Below are 19,652 nucleotides of genomic sequence, written 5' to 3'. Positions count from 1 at the left end.
TCTTTGCTTGAGATTGAGGGCAAAAAGCAAAACATAAAAGCATGAGCTCAAAGACAAACATGTAGAATACTGATCAACAATTAAAAAGGAAAAGGAGTTAAATGAAAATATTTTGTAACCTAAATGATTGTTGTCAGTTGCTATCAGCTCTATAAGTAAATAATTCAAATTAGACTTCAGCTGACCAAAAGTTGCTTTTTTAATCAAAGCACTTCTCCAGGGCAGTTTGGAAATTTTTAAGGGCAGTTAATTTAACAGAAGAAAAATAAAAATAAGAATACCTGAATATATATTTTCAAAAAGTGACTCGTAGTTCTTTCACTAAATACACAGGAACACATTGAAACAACATACCTTTACATTTTCATGTATTGATTGAAGTTGTGCAGCTAAAGCTACAAATGTTTGATAGATTTTCTGCATAGCCATAGACAAATCTGAAAGAGGCATATAAAATATTGGTAAGTGACAATCTTACTACCAGGAGAAACTATTTAGTGTTTATACCGCAGCAAGAAGCCCACCCAAAACCCATACAGCACGAAGCACAAACAATTGCATGAGACAAGTTAATGCCTATAAGAAATACAGAATTTGAGAGCAATTGGGTGACACAAGTCACCCTAGGACTACTTTTTGAAACGGCTTCAAACTTTATTTTGAAAAGTACTCTTTTCTCAGATTTATTTTTATATGCATGGCAATTAATTTCCTATGATTCTATAATTTATTTAGCAAAGCTAAGAACTATGATTTAACCTAATTTATCTAATTACACAGGAACATTTTACCTCATTGGTTTTTATGTAAATATAGTTAAATCATACTTTCTTGCATTTGTATATTATATTCTACTCTTTCTGACTTAAAACACAGTTAAGTGTTCAGTTGATTTTGCCAAAAAGAGAGCAGCAGAATGGCAGCTTTACTTATATTTTAAAGACAGGATTAACAAGCATCACAGAAACTCTAACTCCACCCACAAGCATATCATAAACAGAGAAACACAATGGGGAGCTTCTTGCCTATATAAACCTTTAGATTTAGGATATCCTACTTCCCACGCAGATAGGAAAGTGCTTTCAGTGCACTGACAGAACTAACACAAAACTTCAGAATATAAGGGGAAATCTCAAAGGTTTTGGCAAAATGATGCATCTGCCAACAAAAAATGATTTTCTGAAAGGAGCACTGAAACAATGTACCAAAATGGAGGACAAAAAAGTGCTGAAGTGGTCTTTCAGCTCAGCATTTCCTCTGAAGGATGCATATAACCTACTGAAATGCAAACAGTAGCTATCAAGTTCTTGAAGATGCGTTGGTCTAGCAATGATTCCTGTGAACTGAAAAGGTCTGCCTCTCCATAGGGGAATTTCTCCATTATAATTTGTGTTTCTTTCTGAAAAAGAAAAGCTGGGGAATAATTCTCATGCCAACCTGCAGGGCTGTGGAGGCAGTGGTATCTAGGAAGACTGACCACAAGCATCCAAAGAGTCTGGAAGTAATTTATTGATACTGAATACTAGACATTTAAAAATTTTCAAGACATTCTGGGTCACGGTTTCCTGTATGGTAAGGGAAGTTTTTCCTGTATGGTAAATGCTACATATGCAATACAGTGTTGACAAGATCACTAGATCATTTACTGAGAGTCTGAGCATCCTGGCACAACAAATTGAGCCTTGCCCACAAAAGCAAGGAACCTTTAGATTATAGTAAAAACTGATGAAACATCTGGGGGAAAAAAGTCTGTGAAGGCATCCCTCTCATACTCTGGACAGACAAGATCATCATATGGAAAGATCACAGATGGTTAGGATTCAGCAGATATTCCATTCTGGAAGCTAGGTCTAGACAGCTCTCTTGGTTTTGACATATAAGGTCCAGGGTCTAGGTACAATCCTGTGATGGCAAGATGTTCAAGTATCGTTTGGCACAAAAAGACATGCACTTGAAATCACTGCTTATTGCAGGACCTGGACCCAAAATGGCCCAAAAAATATAAATGTTTATGAGCACAGGAATGGTAACCAACCAGAAGAGTACTGTCCAGAGGTCAGTATTCTCTGACCAGAGGGATTCTCCCAAGACTGAGTGATGTGGCAGCAATCAAAACTAACTTTTCTCCACCACTCAGAGCTGAAAGCAATACCAAGGGGCTCCAAACTAAGGAAAAGTTCCCATTTTGATCTGGAGCTGGCAGAGCAGACACCCACATTTGTCTGGTCAGACAGCCCAGTGCAAGACAGAAGGTGCCAGACATCAGCCTTATAACAGCTAGATGCTGAATGGAGGGAGATGGATGTAGTGGATGTCAAAACAAACCAGGCTTACAAATTGCACCTCAGGAAGTGGATCCATCTTAAAAAGCTCAAGAACCTTTATGAATTTAAGCTTTAATTCCAAATCTTTACACTGAACAACTGCAGAATCTATCTGAACACTTATTTCTGTACATTAAATAAGAAAAGACAACAATAATGAAAGATTAATTACTAAATTTTTCTTATAGGATTTCTGAGTTTTTATGTATGAAACACTAAAATTGAAACATATACCTTGTGGAGTTATATGTGAATTATTTGCTTGAGTAGCAAGATGATTTTCCAGTTCTTCTATTTGTTGCCTATATTGCTGCAGCTGTACTTCAAATTGTTCAACCAAGATTCTGAAGTAGCTAAATGAGTAAAACAAGGAAATCGTATGATTAAACTTCACTAGTTTGCAACTATTTTTTAAAATCTGATCTATATTATCTGCCAATTTTCTTTTAACTAATTGCAACAGTTATGTTCTATGACACCATTGATGTCTCTCTACTAGTGGAAAGAGAGTAAATACTCTATTTCTCATGTCTATGAGATAAATTATACATAGAAATAAAACACTGGTTCTATGAAGCATTCAGTACAAAAGTTACAAGAAGCAGGAAAAAAATCATGTTATGAGGTTCATAGAACCATAAAATGGTTTGGGTTGGAAGGTACCTTTAGAGGTCATCTAGTCCAACGCCCCTGCAGTAAGCAGGGACATCTTCAACTAGATCAGGTTGCTCCGAGTGCCATCCAACCTGATCTTTAATCTTTCCAGGGATGGGGCATCTACCACCTCTGAGCAACCTGTTCCAGTGGTTCACCACCCTCATCCTAAAAAATTTCTTCCTTATATCTATATCTAGTCTGAATCTACCCTCTTTCAGTTTAAAAACATTATCCCTTGTCCTGTCGCAACAGGCCTTACTAAGAAGTCTGTCCCCATCTTTCTTGTAAGTCCCTTTTAAGTATTGAAAGGCTGCAACAAGGTCTCCCTGGAGTCTTATCTTCTCCAAGTTACATTATTGATTATTTCTTATGAATAACAGTAACTCACTCTGCTGGGGCTGTATTTTCATGCTGGAGACCAGGAGGAGTTTTCTGTGTTCGTAACGCTATTTCTGCATTCTTTAGCTCCTAAATAAATAGGGAAAATTAATAAGAGATAAGGTTCTGTATGAAGTGTTCAAAAAGAGAAATAGCTAGAACTCAACTTATCTTTCACATAAAAATATTTTCTTCATATATTTAACACCATGATAGAATCTGACCAGAAATTCTTCAAAGAATAGATTGCCAGAAAGTTGGAGAACCACAAATACCAACAGAAGTTTGGGAGGGAACAAACAACAGCACATACTGAAAGCGCATTGAGCTCTCAGAAGTTGAGAATATGTTGCACTAAACTGTCAGAGATAAGATCTAATTTCTACTGTACTTCAGAAATCCTGTTACAACTATTGAGGACAAGGGGAAAACAAGCAACAGTCAAGTGCAAGGAAATAACACACCTAAAAGAGAAGAAACAGAACATAAAGGATTATTTCACTTTTAAAAAAAAAAAGATTAACTAGTTCCAAAAAATGCCTCTCTTTCTATGGAAATGATCTTTTAATGCATGATAATTACAGCATACTTTCCATTTAATACTTTTTAATAACCCTACCATTAAGAATTTCTCAATACCTGGTTCTGCAATTATTCTCAACTGGGTCATTTACAGAAATATGATAATATCAGTAACAAGTCTTTGTTTTCACAGAAAACTGTTGGCAAGGCACAGAGTATTTCATTTTGGTATCACAAGATATAGAAAAAACATCAACTTTTTACTTTAGAATAAAATACACTTATTTATACAGCAAGCAGCACTGACATGCCAGATGAAATAAAAAATGATACAGAACTTAACTGTGCAGCCAGTTTGAGCTCAAGTTATGATGCAAGTGCTTTTCAAGTTAAGATGCAGACTGGTGGCCAGAGTCGTGACTCAACTTCATTAAATGGATACTAGTGCTAGGTAAGATATTTTAGTCCCTGAAATGAGGTGGTTTGTTTGTTTTTTTTTAAAAGCCATCAGAAGAAAATATACTTGCATTTCGACTGCTCCAGAGTCCAGCACGTTATTACAAATATGTCTTCACTAGCAGCTGAATATATACCTGAACTAAAGCAGTCACACATTTCCTTCTCTTGCCTTTGCTATGCATGAGGCGCTCTCCTGAAAATACTAACATCACAGATTTCGGTCTCCCTCAGTAACTTCCTTTAGATTAGAAAGGATTGAATTTTTCACTTGGTTTACAACTGTTCTAGTTTGGACATGTTTTACCTTGACTGATAAAGAAAGCTAGTTATCCTATATGAAATAATCAACATACAAACTCTACATAATAAAATATATATTCAATTATACCTGTGCAGTTTCCACTTTCAGCTTGTCAATATTAAGAGTGTTTCTCTGTAAACCACTGGCAACTACAGACAAAAGTTGTTTCAAAGCTTTAATGTCTTCTTGTACTTTAAGCATTGCTTTAGATGACATTCTGCTAATTTCTTCCTGAACTTGTTTTTGTTCTTTCACAAATTTCCTGAGGAAGGGAAAAAGAACAGGGTGGGGAGAAAAGAAATGTAATATATTGAACCTGAAGTACACAAGTGTTTACCTCTCTGTCACATTATTTAAACAGCTATTAATTTCTCCACAATCAAGTACTGAACAGGAAAATTACTGTATAGCATAGTATTATCTTAACTCCTAGCATACTAGTACTATAGAAAAATGCACAAAACCCCTTGTTTCATTAGCAAGTGTTTAAACATGTTATGCTGAACCCTGAGAAACTAAAATATATATCATATATAGCATTTATGTAAACGGGATTATTATTACATTGAACTACCAAATGCAGTGACTTACAGTCTCTTTGACTAGTCTACAACCTGCCTCCTTCCTGCCTGAAGGAAGGCTCTTTTGCAGTTCTCTATTCCATACAATATTCACAATGCACATGCAATGTGCACATAAGGTTCAATACTTACTATGCATGTGCAACACAGTTAATACTCAATCTTTTCAAGAGCATATTTGTTGGGCATGGCTAAATGCATGGAAAACTGAGGCTAAAAAAAAAAAAAAAAACCACCACCAAAAACTAACAACCCACCCAGCCCAAGACTTCAGCTACTGGAACTACCCATCTACTCTGTTCCCAAGGTTAACCTACCAAAAGGCCTTGGGCTACGAAATTATCCTGCACGGAGCCTGAAGTAGGGTGTTTTTGACACAGAGCATCAACAGCATACAATACTTCAGCTAATCAAATATCATAAATAGGAAAATACTACTTACTGTAGATTTTCTACATCTTGACAGATCACTGGAGGTAGATTTTCATCCTTTAGCGCTTTGCTATCTCTACAAGAGACAATGCACATTTAGATGGTGCTTTAATACTGCCAAACATTTTTTGCATGACTACTAAATATCACGAAAACATTCACGTGTCTGATTACACAGTCTTTGCACCTATTGCATGTATGCCGCGACTAGGAATGATTTGGATTAATGCACACATATACTATGCCAGGGTCCAAGCTTTGTAGACATTTGCAGAAACCATTTTTCAGACCACATGACTGGTCTATAGCAGAACGGTTATTCACACATATGCCTTTTTCAAGATCGAAGTAGTAGAAAAGCTGACCTATTTAGCTTATCTGTTTTCTGATACGACATGGAATGCAAAGAAAATCTGACACTTACTCTGGTCTTGTTCCTGTTTTGTCACCTAGAAAATAAAAACTGTAGGTCAGAAATAAATCTTTGAAGAACAACCAAAACAACCGTAATGTAGTCATTAGTTCTTCGCTAAAATCTCAATCTGCTTGATTTCTCTCGATAAGAGGAACGGACTAAGCTAGCCATAAAGGAAAGGTTTACATTTACTCCCCCTTTGCAGATAAATATCTTTTCAAGAACAATGGTTCAACAGTTTATGTACCAATAAATTAGCACCTCAAATAATGCAAAACATCTTCTGTCACTATAGAAGTCACTACAAATGCATAAACAATTGCAGTTGTTGTATAGTGGATCTGGGTGAGGTGGACTCTTGCTGTCAGGATGATAAGCAGAGATCCCTTAGCTGTAAGCAGTGGGGAAATATCCACCTTAAGAGCTGGGCAAAACAATGCCCTTCAGATGTCAGACTGAAGTAGATTTTTGAGTCTGTGGTTCTCTGGTCCTCATTTTAAGACACTTGTATATTATGGAAGTGTTGTGATATCCTAGTATTATAGTAATGGAAATCCCACAAGAACCTAGGAATCTTCACTCCCAGTTTCAGTAATAAGCTCCAAAACAATCAACATCATGCAGAGCACTCCAGTTTGGACAGTCAGTATGCCATCTCTTCTAATAGTATGAAGAATTATGTCTCCAGAACTTATGTTACCCTGTAAAGATGGCTTCATAGTGTTTCTCTTTTAGCTATTGGTATACCTAATTTAAAGTTTGGCTCCTGAATGGAATCAAGAGATTAAATTAAAAGTATTGATTTCCCAGATAAAATGCATATTTTAGAATCAGCTTTAGTTAAGCTTACTCTGGAAGTATACAAGCAAGGCAAATTAATAAGCGTCCATATGTCAATGCTCAATATTCCCTTGCTTAAGTACTTCAAAGTTACCACGGAGGTAAAGTTTTTATAACTGGTTAACAACCTGATAGAATGTATCAGAGAACTACACACCACCAGAAATACAGCTTTGAAGGATAACAGCTAAAAATAGGACATTTTTATCGTTCAGGATTTTGAAAAAAGAAACCAAGCTTAAGATCTGTTACAGTTGGAGAAAGCTGTTTTAAACGAGTACTTTTCATATTTGCAATATATTACTTACACATAGCTCTGCTCCCCCCTCTAGTGGCTATTTGACATATAGCTGTGCAGAAATCTGCCATGGCTTTTCCACAAACGGCCTTATGAGTCTTCACTCCCAAAAGGCGAAGCAGTTAGATCCTGGTTCTTAAGTATGATATTGGCTTATACTTATTTTAAATAAATAAATTTACATTACATTGCCTTTGCAACCAAAATCTTGTTCTTCTATACAAGCACCACATCTGAGAATGAAATTAACTGAAAGGCCTTGGGGGGGGGTGGGAAGTTATAGTTGTCAGCTTTAATTCCACACTCCTAACACAATGAAATAGTATTTTTGCTGTAGTGCTCTGAAAATTTTCTCAATTAAAAAAAATTATGCATATTTTAAAAACAGACTTACTCTTTTTATCTGAAGAACTACTAAAATCAATGCCACCAAGACCTTCATTGGCAGTAGTTGAAGGAGCTGCAGTTGCCCCCAGAGTCAAACTCAAAGCATTCTGCCCAAGCCCTACAAGAAACCCAAACAGATTTTCTGCATTTACAATGCTGATAACTATAACTTATTTTATGCAAAACGCACATATAGTCTTGCTTGCAGTTTCAGCGTCCATTTACTACATTTGGATTAAAAAAATACGCAAAATAAACAGAGAAGAAAACAGATTGCATGTTCATACAGTGTACACAAGTGTTTTATGTAATTTCTTCCCGTTATGAGGTAGCTCATTAGACAGATACTTAAGACACTGATGATAAGTTAGCTTTCTGTTTCATTTAGAGTTTAAGAGTAGTGTTACCAAGACTACCACACAGTGCAACAAATTTTTCCTCTGGAGCTGAAAAAGACAGGAAGCTATGAAATGACAATACTAATAGTTAAAGGTTTTATTCAGAGCAAAAGCCACCAAAATGAGAAGTTTTGAACTTCTCCACAGTTAAAGGAGATACTTGTATATTACTGCCCTCTCCCATTTGAGATCAACTTCCTTGTGTCAATTATAGCAATGACGGACTTCCTGCATTTTCATTTTAAAAAAAGTATTAACTACAAGTGAATCTAAAAATGAGAAAGAAGCCAATTATTTCAGATTTCATTTTTATTGTCCATGGATAGCAACACTGTTCTTAACGGTAACACTTAAAAATTACACTTTCACAGTGCTAAAATCCAGATAAACTATATCTTACATTATGAATTTATACAATCGTATATTAAATTTCAATGTTTTGAGACAGAAGGAGGAAAAAGCTAAAATAACTTTCACCTGTTGCTGCTGTGCTCGTATTCTGGAAGAGTGAACCTCCTAAACCTGCTAAGGCTCCTCCGAAGGAAAGGCCTGTGGAGGCAGTTGTAGTTGGAGCCGTCGTGCCACCCAAATTTAATGTAAAGCCAGTAGTTCCTGCAGAGAAAGCAGACCAGCTTCAGGGAGACACTGCATTCAAATACATCCATAGATAATCTGAAATAACTGAAAGGTCTGAACAGCATCTTTATCATAATTGAATAAATCATTTATCAGCAGTCCCAGCAAAACCAGAGAGGTCCCAGTTCACTGGAGGTTAGCAAATGTGACGCGTACCTACAAGAAGGGCTAGAAGGAGAACCCTGGGAACTACAGACTTGTAAGTCTGATCTCTGTGCCAGGGAAGGTTATGGAGCAGATCATCTTGAGTGCTATCATGCAGCACATACAGGACAACCAGGGGATCAGGCCCACCCAGCATGGGTTTATGAAAGGCAGGTCCTGCTTGACCAACCTGATCTTCTATGACAAGGTGACCTGCTCAGTGGATGAGGGAAAGGCTGTCGGTGTTGTCTACTTAGACTTTAGTAAAGCCTTTGATACCATTTCCCACAGCATTCTCCTAGAGAAGCTGGCAGCTCATGGCTTGGACAGGTGTACTCTTCGCTGGGTAAAAAAACTGTTGGGATGGCCAGGCCCAAAGCATTGTGGTGAATTGAGCCAGCTGGCAGCCAGTCACAAGTGGCTCAGTGTTGGGGCCAGTCTTGTATATCTTGATCAATGATCTGGATGAGGGGATCAAGTGCACCCTCAGTAAATCTGCAGACAACACCAAGTTGTACCGGACTGTTGATCTGCCTGAGGGTAGGAAGGCTCTGCAGAGGGACCTGGACAGGCTGGATCAATGGGCAAAGGCCAATTGTATGAGGTTTAACAAGGCCAAGTGCCGGATCCCGTACTTGCGTCACAACAACCCCATGCAATGCTACAGGCTTGGGGAAGAGTGGCTGGAGAGCTTCCCGGTGAAAAAGGACCTGGGGATGCTGGTTGACAGCCACCTGAATGTAAGTCAGCAGTGTGCCCAGGCGGCCAGCAGCATTCTGGCTTGTATCCGGAATAGTGTGGCCAGCAGGAGCAGGGAAGTGATCGTGCCCCTGTACTCGGCACTGGTGAGGCCACACAGTTTTATGTTAAACATTAAAATATTTTACACAAGACATGATACAAAAACATGTCCTTGGTAGCATGAACCTTCTTCTGGCATGAAGAATCCCAGCTTTTGGTAGGATAGGGACTGAGCACAGAGGGCACAAAGAGCTGAGCTCAAATGCCAACTCCCAAGGTTAAGAAAAATTAACTCCAGTCTTAGCTAAACTGCACCATGCATGATGATAATTGAGTTAAATACAGCAGGTATGTGCCAGTGTGAGAACTACACTGGAAAAAATTAGTTTCCACTACTAGTTAACCATTTCAGGCCATCTACAAAAGGTAGACCATTTCCAAACTTTTCAGCTGTGCAAGCAGGAAGCCTTCAACCTTCAGTGGTGTAAAGGGTAACAAGAGTAACGGTTCTACATGACAAATCAGCTCTTACTACACTTCTAATGACTTATGGGCAGTATACCGTGTGACAATAGGCAGCATATAATCTAAACCTATCTGTATTACGGTACCCAAATTTAGAACTAGTGAACTCCAGTGAATCTTCTTACTGAAGTAGCATAAAAATATGTAGATACTAGAAAAAATATAGAGTGTAGAACTGTTTTAACATAAAGTTTTATCGTTAAAAAACCAAACACCACACCCCACACCCCCAAAACCAAAAAGCCCAAATCCAAACCCCTAAACATTTTCCTACCTGCTGCAGGAGTTGATGTAAGAGCAGATGATAATGATAGTCCACCCGCTGAGGTAGAAGTAACAGGTAAAGCAAATGGCGTGGCCGAACCTGCAGGTTTGTTGAAACCTAAACTAAAGCCTGTGGTAGCTGCTGATGTGGTGGCAGGTGTGCCTAAAAGAAACCCAAAACCAATTATCACTCTTAGAACGTTCAGTTTGAGAATGAATGTTCAATCCACCTTCTCTTCTGAACTATTCCCATTTCACCATCACAAGCACCACAGCATGTTAGATCACTCGCATCAAGAAAATATTCACCTTCAGATAAATTTCAAAGGTTTACATTAATTGCACAGGCATTTTTGCTCCAGAATTCCCACTGATCCAACAGGCTTTAATCATGGACTGGCAAATATATCTAATGGTAATCTAAAAAAAGTAACAAAAAAGCTTCCACCAACAGTATCTAATAGGTGAACCAAATATTGGTAAATGGAGCTATAAACAGTACTGCCCAAAACACAGACTAAAAATTCGCAATTGGATGCATGTACCAATTGAATGCATATATCCTTTCAATTTGTAAACAAGAAAAACATGTTTAGATGTTATTCCCTCAAACTTTGCTTTTGAACACTGTTAAAGGAAAGCAAATAAAGCTTCCACTTCCTGCTGTTTTCATGGTAAGAACACATTTTACATTCCAGAATCCATATTCCAAAGTAAAGGAGGAGTGCGCATATACAAACACAAACCGCAACAGTATGCATAAGAAACACATACTTGGTACTCTCAGTAACTGCTGTGTGCCTGTTTTGGATGACACCATTTCATTCAGCTATCAAAAAGAATTAATGTTCATCTACATAGTACCGACGACCACATAGGATTACACATCACCCAGTCTCCTCTCGGTTAGCTGCTGCTCCTCCCTTCTTCTGTGCATTTAATTTGCTTCTTTATCCAACATTATTTTTTCCTATTTATTCACAGTATGGCTTCCTAAGTTCTTGGACTGCGGTCTGCCTTGTAGCACCACCACCACCCCCACCATCTGTGATACTCAAGCTTAGTTTTCTTCTCAGACCTCAGTTGCTGGTGTTTAAAAAGGCAAAAAAAAAACACCCAACAAACCCCAAACCCCACAACTACCCACATATTCCTGTATTTCTAATGACAGCTGGAAAATAGTCACTGAAGGTGCACCAGAGAAATAAAAGTAAAATATTCCCAAGATCCATTCCCAGTTCAACCCTCGTTATTCTTTTAAAAGAGGTAATTACCAAACAGACCTGTTCACACAAAATCCATTACAGCAAGAAATTCTGTATGAAGCATTATTCGATAACATATTCCGCCTCCCCTCTGCTGAAGGATGAAACTCATTAGGCGGACATAAATATAAAGTCTAACTTTCCACTATGTCCACTGTCACTGTTGTACAGCAATGGAATAATCCTTTAACAAGTAACAGTGCCCAGAACTGCAGAGCTCCACTCTGGTTTGCAGCCTTAACATTTGGGCTGCAAAGCAGACTGCAATTAGTAACGGGGGAAAAAGCTCACATATGACCACCAACTTTCTACATTATGTGTAGTTTTTTGCCTGTATAACATTAAAATCCAAATTAGGTCCTTACCCAGTGTCAGTCCTGTAGCAATAGTTGTTGCTGTTCCTGCTTTAAGAATGAAAACAAACAGAGTAAGTATAGCAACCGAAGACTACAGAGCAGTTATGACAGTAAAAAACATGAAAAAAATGAAACAAAACACTGAAATAATGTAACATTATGAGACAATATGTAGACTTTAAGTTTTTTATGTAGTGTGCTGAAAGCAAAACAATAACAGAAAACAGTATTTGTAAGTACGAGCAGCACAAATCAAAACATAACTGACTTCAAAAACCGTAACTTCTCTTTACAATAATTTGCTAACAGTGAAACTGATGTTAACACAGCAGTATAGCAAGTTGTTTGAGATTTCAAACGAAGGTAAACAAAAATATGCAAACAAGTAATTATATCAAGTATTTTTTCAGCCATATGGCACTACATAACATCAGCATGTAAAACAGCAGATTTGCAGTATAATGAAGAGGATTGTAGAGTCCAAAGCCTTTGTAAAATCCTGTGTCTTGGTTTAGGGTTGCTGCCCCACTGGTAATTTAAAGAGATTCTTTTGAACACAGTGCTACGCCATTTCACATTCTAAAATACGTCTGATTAGAAGATCAAAAGAATCATTGAGAACTAACAGAAAATTACCCCAATGTAGCCAAACACAGTAATACAGGCTTTCAGTCTACTGTTGACTTTACGTCTAGTAGATTGGTTCTTAGAACTTCAATGTTATGATGACCCAGGTTTTGTGTACAAATTATATCTTTTGTCACTGTTGATTCAAATTTCTGCTGTACAAGATTTTTTTCTACCTGTACTGGTGCCTCCTAGTGTAAAGCCAGTAGTTGGTTTTGATCCAAAAAGTCCACTCCCAAAGCCCACTGAAGGAGCTGATGTAGTTGCTGTAGCAGTGGAAGAGCCCAGCGTTCCAAAATTAAGTCCTCCTGTTGAGCTATTACAAAATAAGACTATTAGCAATAATTATTTTTCAAAATAAAAAAATCCACCACCACCCTTTATTTCAGTTTCTTTCCCACACCATCGGTCATTTTCCTGAACCACACACAATGCAGCTGGACAAGACAGGGTCCAAGCTCTCTGCCACCAAACAGAACGAGGAAGCCCATCTCTGTCTTTCCTTCTACAGCTCCGTAACTCCCACTGCTTCCCTGACACTGACTCCAGCATTTGTTCAACTCCTTGTTGAGTTGGTATATCTTGCTAAACCAGTGGGAAATTTGAACTTTTCTCTGTTATATCATCTCATTATTTCTGCCTAGTAATTCTCCCTGAACTGCTGAATGGGAAAACTAATGCTAGACATAGCACAAAGATAACAACACACCTGCAAGAACATCTGTTCAAAGCAGGTTCCAAGTCCAGTTAGATTAGATACCTCTGACCAGAAACCTCAACCAATATTGCTTTATTTCAATCTACAGTAATAAGCAGAGACACACAACCACTCACATCAACAGCACAATTCTGCCCTGTCTTACCACCAAAACACAGAGTCATGAATTCATTTTCTAACCAAAATGCTATCCTTTCCCACAGGTGCAAACCACAGAGGACTTATGCCTACCCTACTTTCTTTTCTGACTGTATACTTGTCAGAAAATCACAAAAATAAACTACTACTCTTTTCCCCTTCATCTGTGACAATAGCTCTGGAAGGAGAGAATCAGAGATCAGTCATCACCAGGAAAATTAGGCCTTTTTTATTTATTTTTGGGTAACTACACATTTTAGAAGTTTCATGGCAAAGAGAGAACAAGCTTTATATTTAGCAGAGAACGCACTAAGTTATCACACAAAACATTGGGGAATACAATAATCATGGTTCTCTCTAACCAATGAAGTTACAAGTACCAGATCAGTCTACGATTTTAAAAAAATTTGTTCTTAAATTGACAAAAGATCAGGTGAATAATTTATTTGTAGCAACTTCCTGCTCTCATCTGTGAGCCTTTTTAGAAACTAGCTAAGTTTTCTCTAACTTAAACACATTCTGCATAAGTAAAGACAGTGCACTGAAATTAAATGCAAGTTAGACTTCAGGGTAACAGTTGTCAACACGTATTTTATGTTTCAGGTGTTCAGTATTCTCTCATTGTTCCCTTATCTTCTCTCCCTTTTTGTATGAAGGCAGCTCCTAGGCGTAACAAATAAAACACAAAAGTTAAGTCCTTTAAGCTATAATTAGCTTTTACTTTAGAAGTTTTCAAAATACCTACAAAACTGATCATGGCAAGCCCAGCAAAAGTTGGTTCCAAGTTCAGTGTGAGTTATTCTTAAAGAAGTAATTCAGGAAGCAGAGTGGTCAAGAAATTTAGAAGGACACAGGCCCATTAACTGTCCTACTCCACAGGAGCCAAAGCATTTCAGTTTTGTTTACTCCCACAATTTCAACATACCAAACTACACACTCCACTACATACTCCACAGGAGCCAAGGCATTTCAGTTTTGTTTACTCCCACAATTTCAACATACCAAACTACAGCACCACGACCTAACTGCTTGTAAACTTAAACACACAACATGGTGTTTCTCTCACTAGTCGAGAGTTTGGTTCTTATCTTTTTCCAGCACAAAAATTATTCTCTGTTAAAGTTTTTCTTCTTTCAGCATGCCAGTATAAGAAAGCTAAGGTGCCAAATATGCAGCTCAGCACTATAGGACCTGAAGTCAGGTCTCAACTATAATTTTAGAACTAGAACAAAGAGTTGCACCTGGCTAAAATATACTATAGAGGAAAGAACATTGATTAACAAAGAGGACAACTACCTGAACGGCTATCGGTGCAATGCAGGAATTGGGTAGGCTGTTATATCACATAGGCTTTGGGCCACCAGAACAAAATCTTTGACTGGTCACACACACTGATGAATAATACTTATCCTAGACAATAAAGCCCCTTTTCTCCCAACACCTGGCAATATTGCCTTAGACCCAGCTTAGAAGAACAACAGCTTCTTCTTATAGTTTCAAACATGTTCTCAACGAAATCATCCCATGGGGATGCTCAAGATTCTTTCACCAGTCATTCAGCAGTAAAGAACTCTTTCTCTGTGATTCTCCTCGACCAATTGCCCTGAAGACTTGTCCTACTTGTAAGAATAAATACACGAATTAAAATGCAGAGTACCATACTGCTATTAATTAGTACCTGTTAAACTTTTACTTAGTATTTTTAAGAGGGTAAAAAGCCAGCTAGAACAGAAAAAAGAGCAAACCCCAAGCATAAAAATATTTAAGTTCAATAGACAGTTTTTGACAAGTGCAGATCAACAAAAGGGTTTCCCTTGTTTCAGGCAGTATGTTTAGAAGAATGTTTCGAATAAACAAATATTATTTTAACATGCCCATTTTGATCAGAGGAAATCTGCATTAAACAGGCATGAAGTGAAAGAAACTGAAGTTCTTTACCAACACCATGAGAGCTTCACTGTGGGGATAAAAAACCAAACCAAAACTCCCCAAAATCAAGTACAGGCAATGCAAGAATGTCATCAATCTGTCACAACCACAAAATTAAGAGTATTAGAAGAGACTCAGAAAACTTGTTCCCTCTCATATGGGCTTCTAAAAAGCAATACTGCCATTTATTCCAGAGATACTCTTTCAGGTATCGATGTTCTGTTCCCTTCCCCTCACACTGCTAACTCCTCACAATTCTGACAGATCAGTATTTTCAAATATATCTCCTTCAGGTGAAGCTCCCTTGAGTAGCTCACCCTGCCCGTTTACTTTACATTACAGCAATCAATTTTTCCTGATCAGATTTGGGAAAAACTCTGATACAAAGCTCCACTACAATAGCCCTAATCTTCAACAGAAGCGTAATAGCAAGCAGGTCAGAAAAACACAATCTCTGCTAATACAGTTGTGTTCAAAGAAAGAAAAAAGGGAGCATAAACCCAGCAACAACAGACTTACCTATTATTCTGAGAAACCTAAACACTAATAATGCCCGTTGTACATCACATGCACAGCAAAATTCTCCTTTAACTCCAAGACGCTATATACTAAATGCAAGGTTTTCTATATCAGAAAGGATAACGTTGCACCCAACCTGGGGGGGGGGGGGGGGGGGGGGAAGGAATTTCACATTTGAACGTTAAACATTTGGGCTTTGACATCAACGAACCCCACGCCGCACACACAAGCTCAGGTTGAAACCGATACGCACATAACTCCGTTCCGCGTTCAGAACGATAGAGATAACCGTGGAGACACCACCCCCCCCCGCTCCGACAAAGCCAAAATAAAACAAAATCAGAGGAGCACCTCCCTCAGGTATTAGCTGCTCAGTAGATGGATCCCTACGCCTGTACCCACGAAGCCTGTACCCACGAAGCCGGCCGCGAAGCAGAGGAGGCAGGAAGGGCACCCCCACCCCATGCGCGCCGGGGCAGGCATGGCGAAGCCAGTTCCTCCCCGCACCCTTCGGGCCAGGGGTGTCAGATCTCCAGGCCCCTCCGGGGGCAGCAAGAGAGGCGCCGAGCCCCGCAGCCCGGGGGCGGCCCTGCACCACACACAGTCCCCCCAGCCCACCCCAGCACTCACACACGCGCGCAGAGCGACAGCGGCCTCGGTGCCGGGCCGGGCCCGGCCCGTGGTTGCCCCGTTACCTCGGCGTGGCGGCTCCGAAGGAAAAGCCCCCGCCCCCGCCTCCTCCGCCTCCCGCCCCGGCAGCGGCGGCCGCCGCGGAGCCCAGGGTCCCCGCGCCGAAGGAAAAGCCCGCAGACATGGCGGCAGCGGCGGGAAGGGCCGGAGAGCGGGGCTGAAGAATGGCAGCAGGCCCGAAGCGGCGGGGGCCGGGGAGCGCGGCGGCGGCAGCAGCGGCCTCCTGAGGATCGGTGGTTGCGGCCTCCTCAGAGCCGCATCGCGCCCGGTGCCAGCTTTGAACCGACCGGTGGCAGCGACCGAACGAGCGCGCGGGCACCGGCCACGCTCCCTCCGCGCGCCCGTCGCAATGCACCACGGGACAGCGCCACCACGGCCGCCCCGCCGGCCCTTAAAGCGACAGTAACGTGAGTACAGCCGGTGCAAAGGGCTGAGGCGGCACACCTCCGGGGGGGCTCAGGCGCCCCATAGCCTCGGTATGATGGAAAGAGGCAGGCAGGCAGGCAGGCAGGCAGGCAGGCAGACACAGCCCTCACTGAAGGGGCGGAAGGTGCAGGAGATCCTTCCCCGGCAGGAGCCACCCTACCCCGGGGCCCTGCATCAGCCGAGCGCTGACCCCCCCCAGCCCTTTCTGGCGGCTTTGCGGTGCCGGTGCCGAAACCCGCCTCGCCGCGGGGCTGCGGCAGCCCTGCCGCGACTGCCGGGGCGCCCCGCGGCTCTTGGCGGGCAGGTGGGTAACCTCAAAGGTTACCTCCGGGTGACCGGCCAGGAAGCGAGAAAACAACTCAAAACCCAACTCGAATTCCATGAACCATTCTCCCCACTGCACCCCATTCACCGCTACGGGCCTGGGGAGGAGTGGCTGGAAAGCAGCGCGGTGTAAAAGGACCTGGGGATGCTGGGTGACTGCCGCCTGAACATGAGCCAGCAGTGTGCCCAGGTGGCCAAGAAGGCCAACAGCATCCTGGCTTGTATCGGGAATAGCGTGGCCAGCAGGAGCAGGGAAGTGATCGTGTCCCTGTAGTCCGCACCTCCAATACTGTGTTCAGTTTTGGGGCCCTCACTACCAGAGGGACATGTGAGCTGCTGGAGCATCCAAAGAAAAGCAACGAAGTTCATGAAGGTACTGGACCACAAGTCTTCTGAGGAGCACCTGAGGCAGCTGGGGTTGTTTAGCCTGAAGAAGAGGAGGCTGAGGGGAGACCTTATCGCTTTCTCCAACTACCTGAAAGGAGGTTGTATTGGGGTGGGTGTTGGTCTCTTCTCCCAAGTAACAAGTGATAGGACAAGAGGAAATGGCCTCAAGTTGTGTCAGGGGAAGTTTAGGTTGGATATTAGGAAAAATGTCTTCACTGAAAGAGTGGTCAGGCACTGGAAGAGGCTTTCCAGGGAAGTGGTGGAGTCGCCATCCCTGGAGGCGTTCAAAAAACGTGTGGACATGGCACTTTGGCATGTGGTTTAGGAGGCAGGGCGACGCTGGGGTGACGGTTGGACTTGATCCTAGAGGTCTTTTCCAACCTTTATGATTCTGTGATTCTAAGAATTTCCAGCTGAACCCGGGCTTGCAGCCAGCACAACGGTGCACCTGAAGCTCTCCAGCTCAATTACTAATTACTGCCCGCATTTATTGCAGAAATTACTGCTTGTGCTTTCCCTACCAGGCTGTACTTCACACACGTATGCCACACGGTGCTGCATGAAGCTGCGTAAATGGTTCCATCCCTGCCCCCTCTGCTCGCTGTATCACGATGCATTTTTCATACATGGCTGGTGAACTGTAAGAAACCACTGCTGAAATGCAGAAGAATTTCTGAGAGTATCCTACACACCACATTTGCTCAGGAAAAGGCATTAACTACCCTTCTAAATCTACCTGATAGTCTAGATGAGTCATAGTGCTAGGAAAGGTTTTATATCACTACCTCCAGAGTTTCTTAAGGCATCTCAAACAATGCAAATACTTCTGTGTTCTGCTGCTCAGTGCTGTGGCTGCAGAAGACTATGGGTGGCTGACATACTGTTTACTGAAAAGATGTCTGCGATTATGAGTGATTGGATTGCTGTCCTTTACACAAGGCAGAGCTTCAGGCATATACTTAAATATAATTTGTGATGTTTAGTCCATGTTTACTTACACATTGCATGTACATTTCTATCTTTGAACATCTTAAAAAAATTAAAGCCCCAAAACTGTGAAAAAATTAAATGGCATATATAGAGCGACCTCTATAGAGTCATTTGTCAGGAAGTTCTTCTGATCTGACAGGCAATGAAGTAACAAGATATATTGGAAAAGGGGACTTTTCAAGGAAGGAGCGATGCCTTCGTAGTATGATTTTAGCAAGTCATGATGGTCTATGAATGTCACCACTCAAAAACTTTTAAGTTCAAGATCATGAAGTTTATATGCTAATAAAAGGTTAATTTTGTATAAAATCTGCCCTACTAAACCATTTCTAGTTTAGATAGTAATAATTAAAACAGCAAGACTTATATAGCCCATTCTGCAACCTTTAAGCTAAGTTTTATCACCTCTCTTGACTGCTGTGCAGCACGCACAAGATTTTTGTGCACTAACACCCACACAGCTACGCACAGATGAGTCACTGCACTGTGCAGCTCATTACTTTGTTCTTGTACATAAAACTCTACACCCACACACACACTTTTACCAGCAAGTTCTTACTTCAGTAAGGCCTTTGACACTGCTTCCCGTAAGATCCCCACAGAGAAGCTGTTGATGTATGGGCTGGATGAGCAGTGAGGTGGACTGAAACCTGTCTGAACGTGGGGCTCACAGTGTGGTGGGAGGCCAGTAGTGACCCCGGGGTTAATACTGGGTCCAGTCTTGTTTAACATCTTCACTAATGACCTGGATGACAGGGCACAGTGTACCCTCAGCACATTTGCTGGTGACAGCGAACTGGGAGCAGTGGCTGATACACTAGGGGGTTGTGCTGCCATCCAGAGGGACACAGACAGGCTGGAGAAAAGGGCTAATAGGAACCTCACTAAGTTCAACAAGAAGTACAAAGTGGGGAGGAACAACCCCAGGCATCAGTACATCCTGGGGGCCACCCAGCAAGAAAGCAGCTTGACCAAAAAGGA

At 41.0% G+C, this 19,652-nt stretch overlaps 1 protein-coding gene across 1 annotated transcript in view; it reads right to left on the bottom strand.

The window, feature by feature from the left end:
• Positions 1-16,812, bottom strand: part of NUP58 (nucleoporin 58) — a 36,409-nt gene extending 19,597 nt beyond the window's left edge. Inside the window, exons 1-12 of the mRNA XM_075083859.1 lie at positions 16,550-16,812; positions 12,727-12,866; positions 11,933-11,971; positions 10,313-10,465; positions 8,470-8,604; positions 7,602-7,712; positions 6,079-6,103; positions 5,665-5,730; positions 4,729-4,903; positions 3,370-3,449; positions 2,559-2,677; positions 355-437 (exon numbers count right to left, since the gene is read on the bottom strand). Coding sequence (XP_074939960.1) covers positions 355-437; positions 2,559-2,677; positions 3,370-3,449; positions 4,729-4,903; positions 5,665-5,730; positions 6,079-6,103; positions 7,602-7,712; positions 8,470-8,604; positions 10,313-10,465; positions 11,933-11,971; positions 12,727-12,866; positions 16,550-16,668 — 1,245 coding nt within the window. The 5' untranslated portion in view covers positions 16,669-16,812. The remainder of the gene's footprint in view (positions 1-354; positions 438-2,558; positions 2,678-3,369; positions 3,450-4,728; positions 4,904-5,664; positions 5,731-6,078; positions 6,104-7,601; positions 7,713-8,469; positions 8,605-10,312; positions 10,466-11,932; positions 11,972-12,726; positions 12,867-16,549) is intronic.
• Positions 16,813-19,652: the final 2,840 nt, after the last annotated feature.

Source organism: Phalacrocorax aristotelis, chromosome 1 (genome assembly GCF_949628215.1).
Source record: "Phalacrocorax aristotelis chromosome 1, bGulAri2.1, whole genome shotgun sequence".
Classification (NCBI taxonomy): Eukaryota; Metazoa; Chordata; class Aves; order Suliformes; family Phalacrocoracidae; genus Phalacrocorax; species Phalacrocorax aristotelis.
Note: the sequence above shows the minus strand (reverse complement) of the source record. Positions and strands in the feature narration are given on the sequence as shown.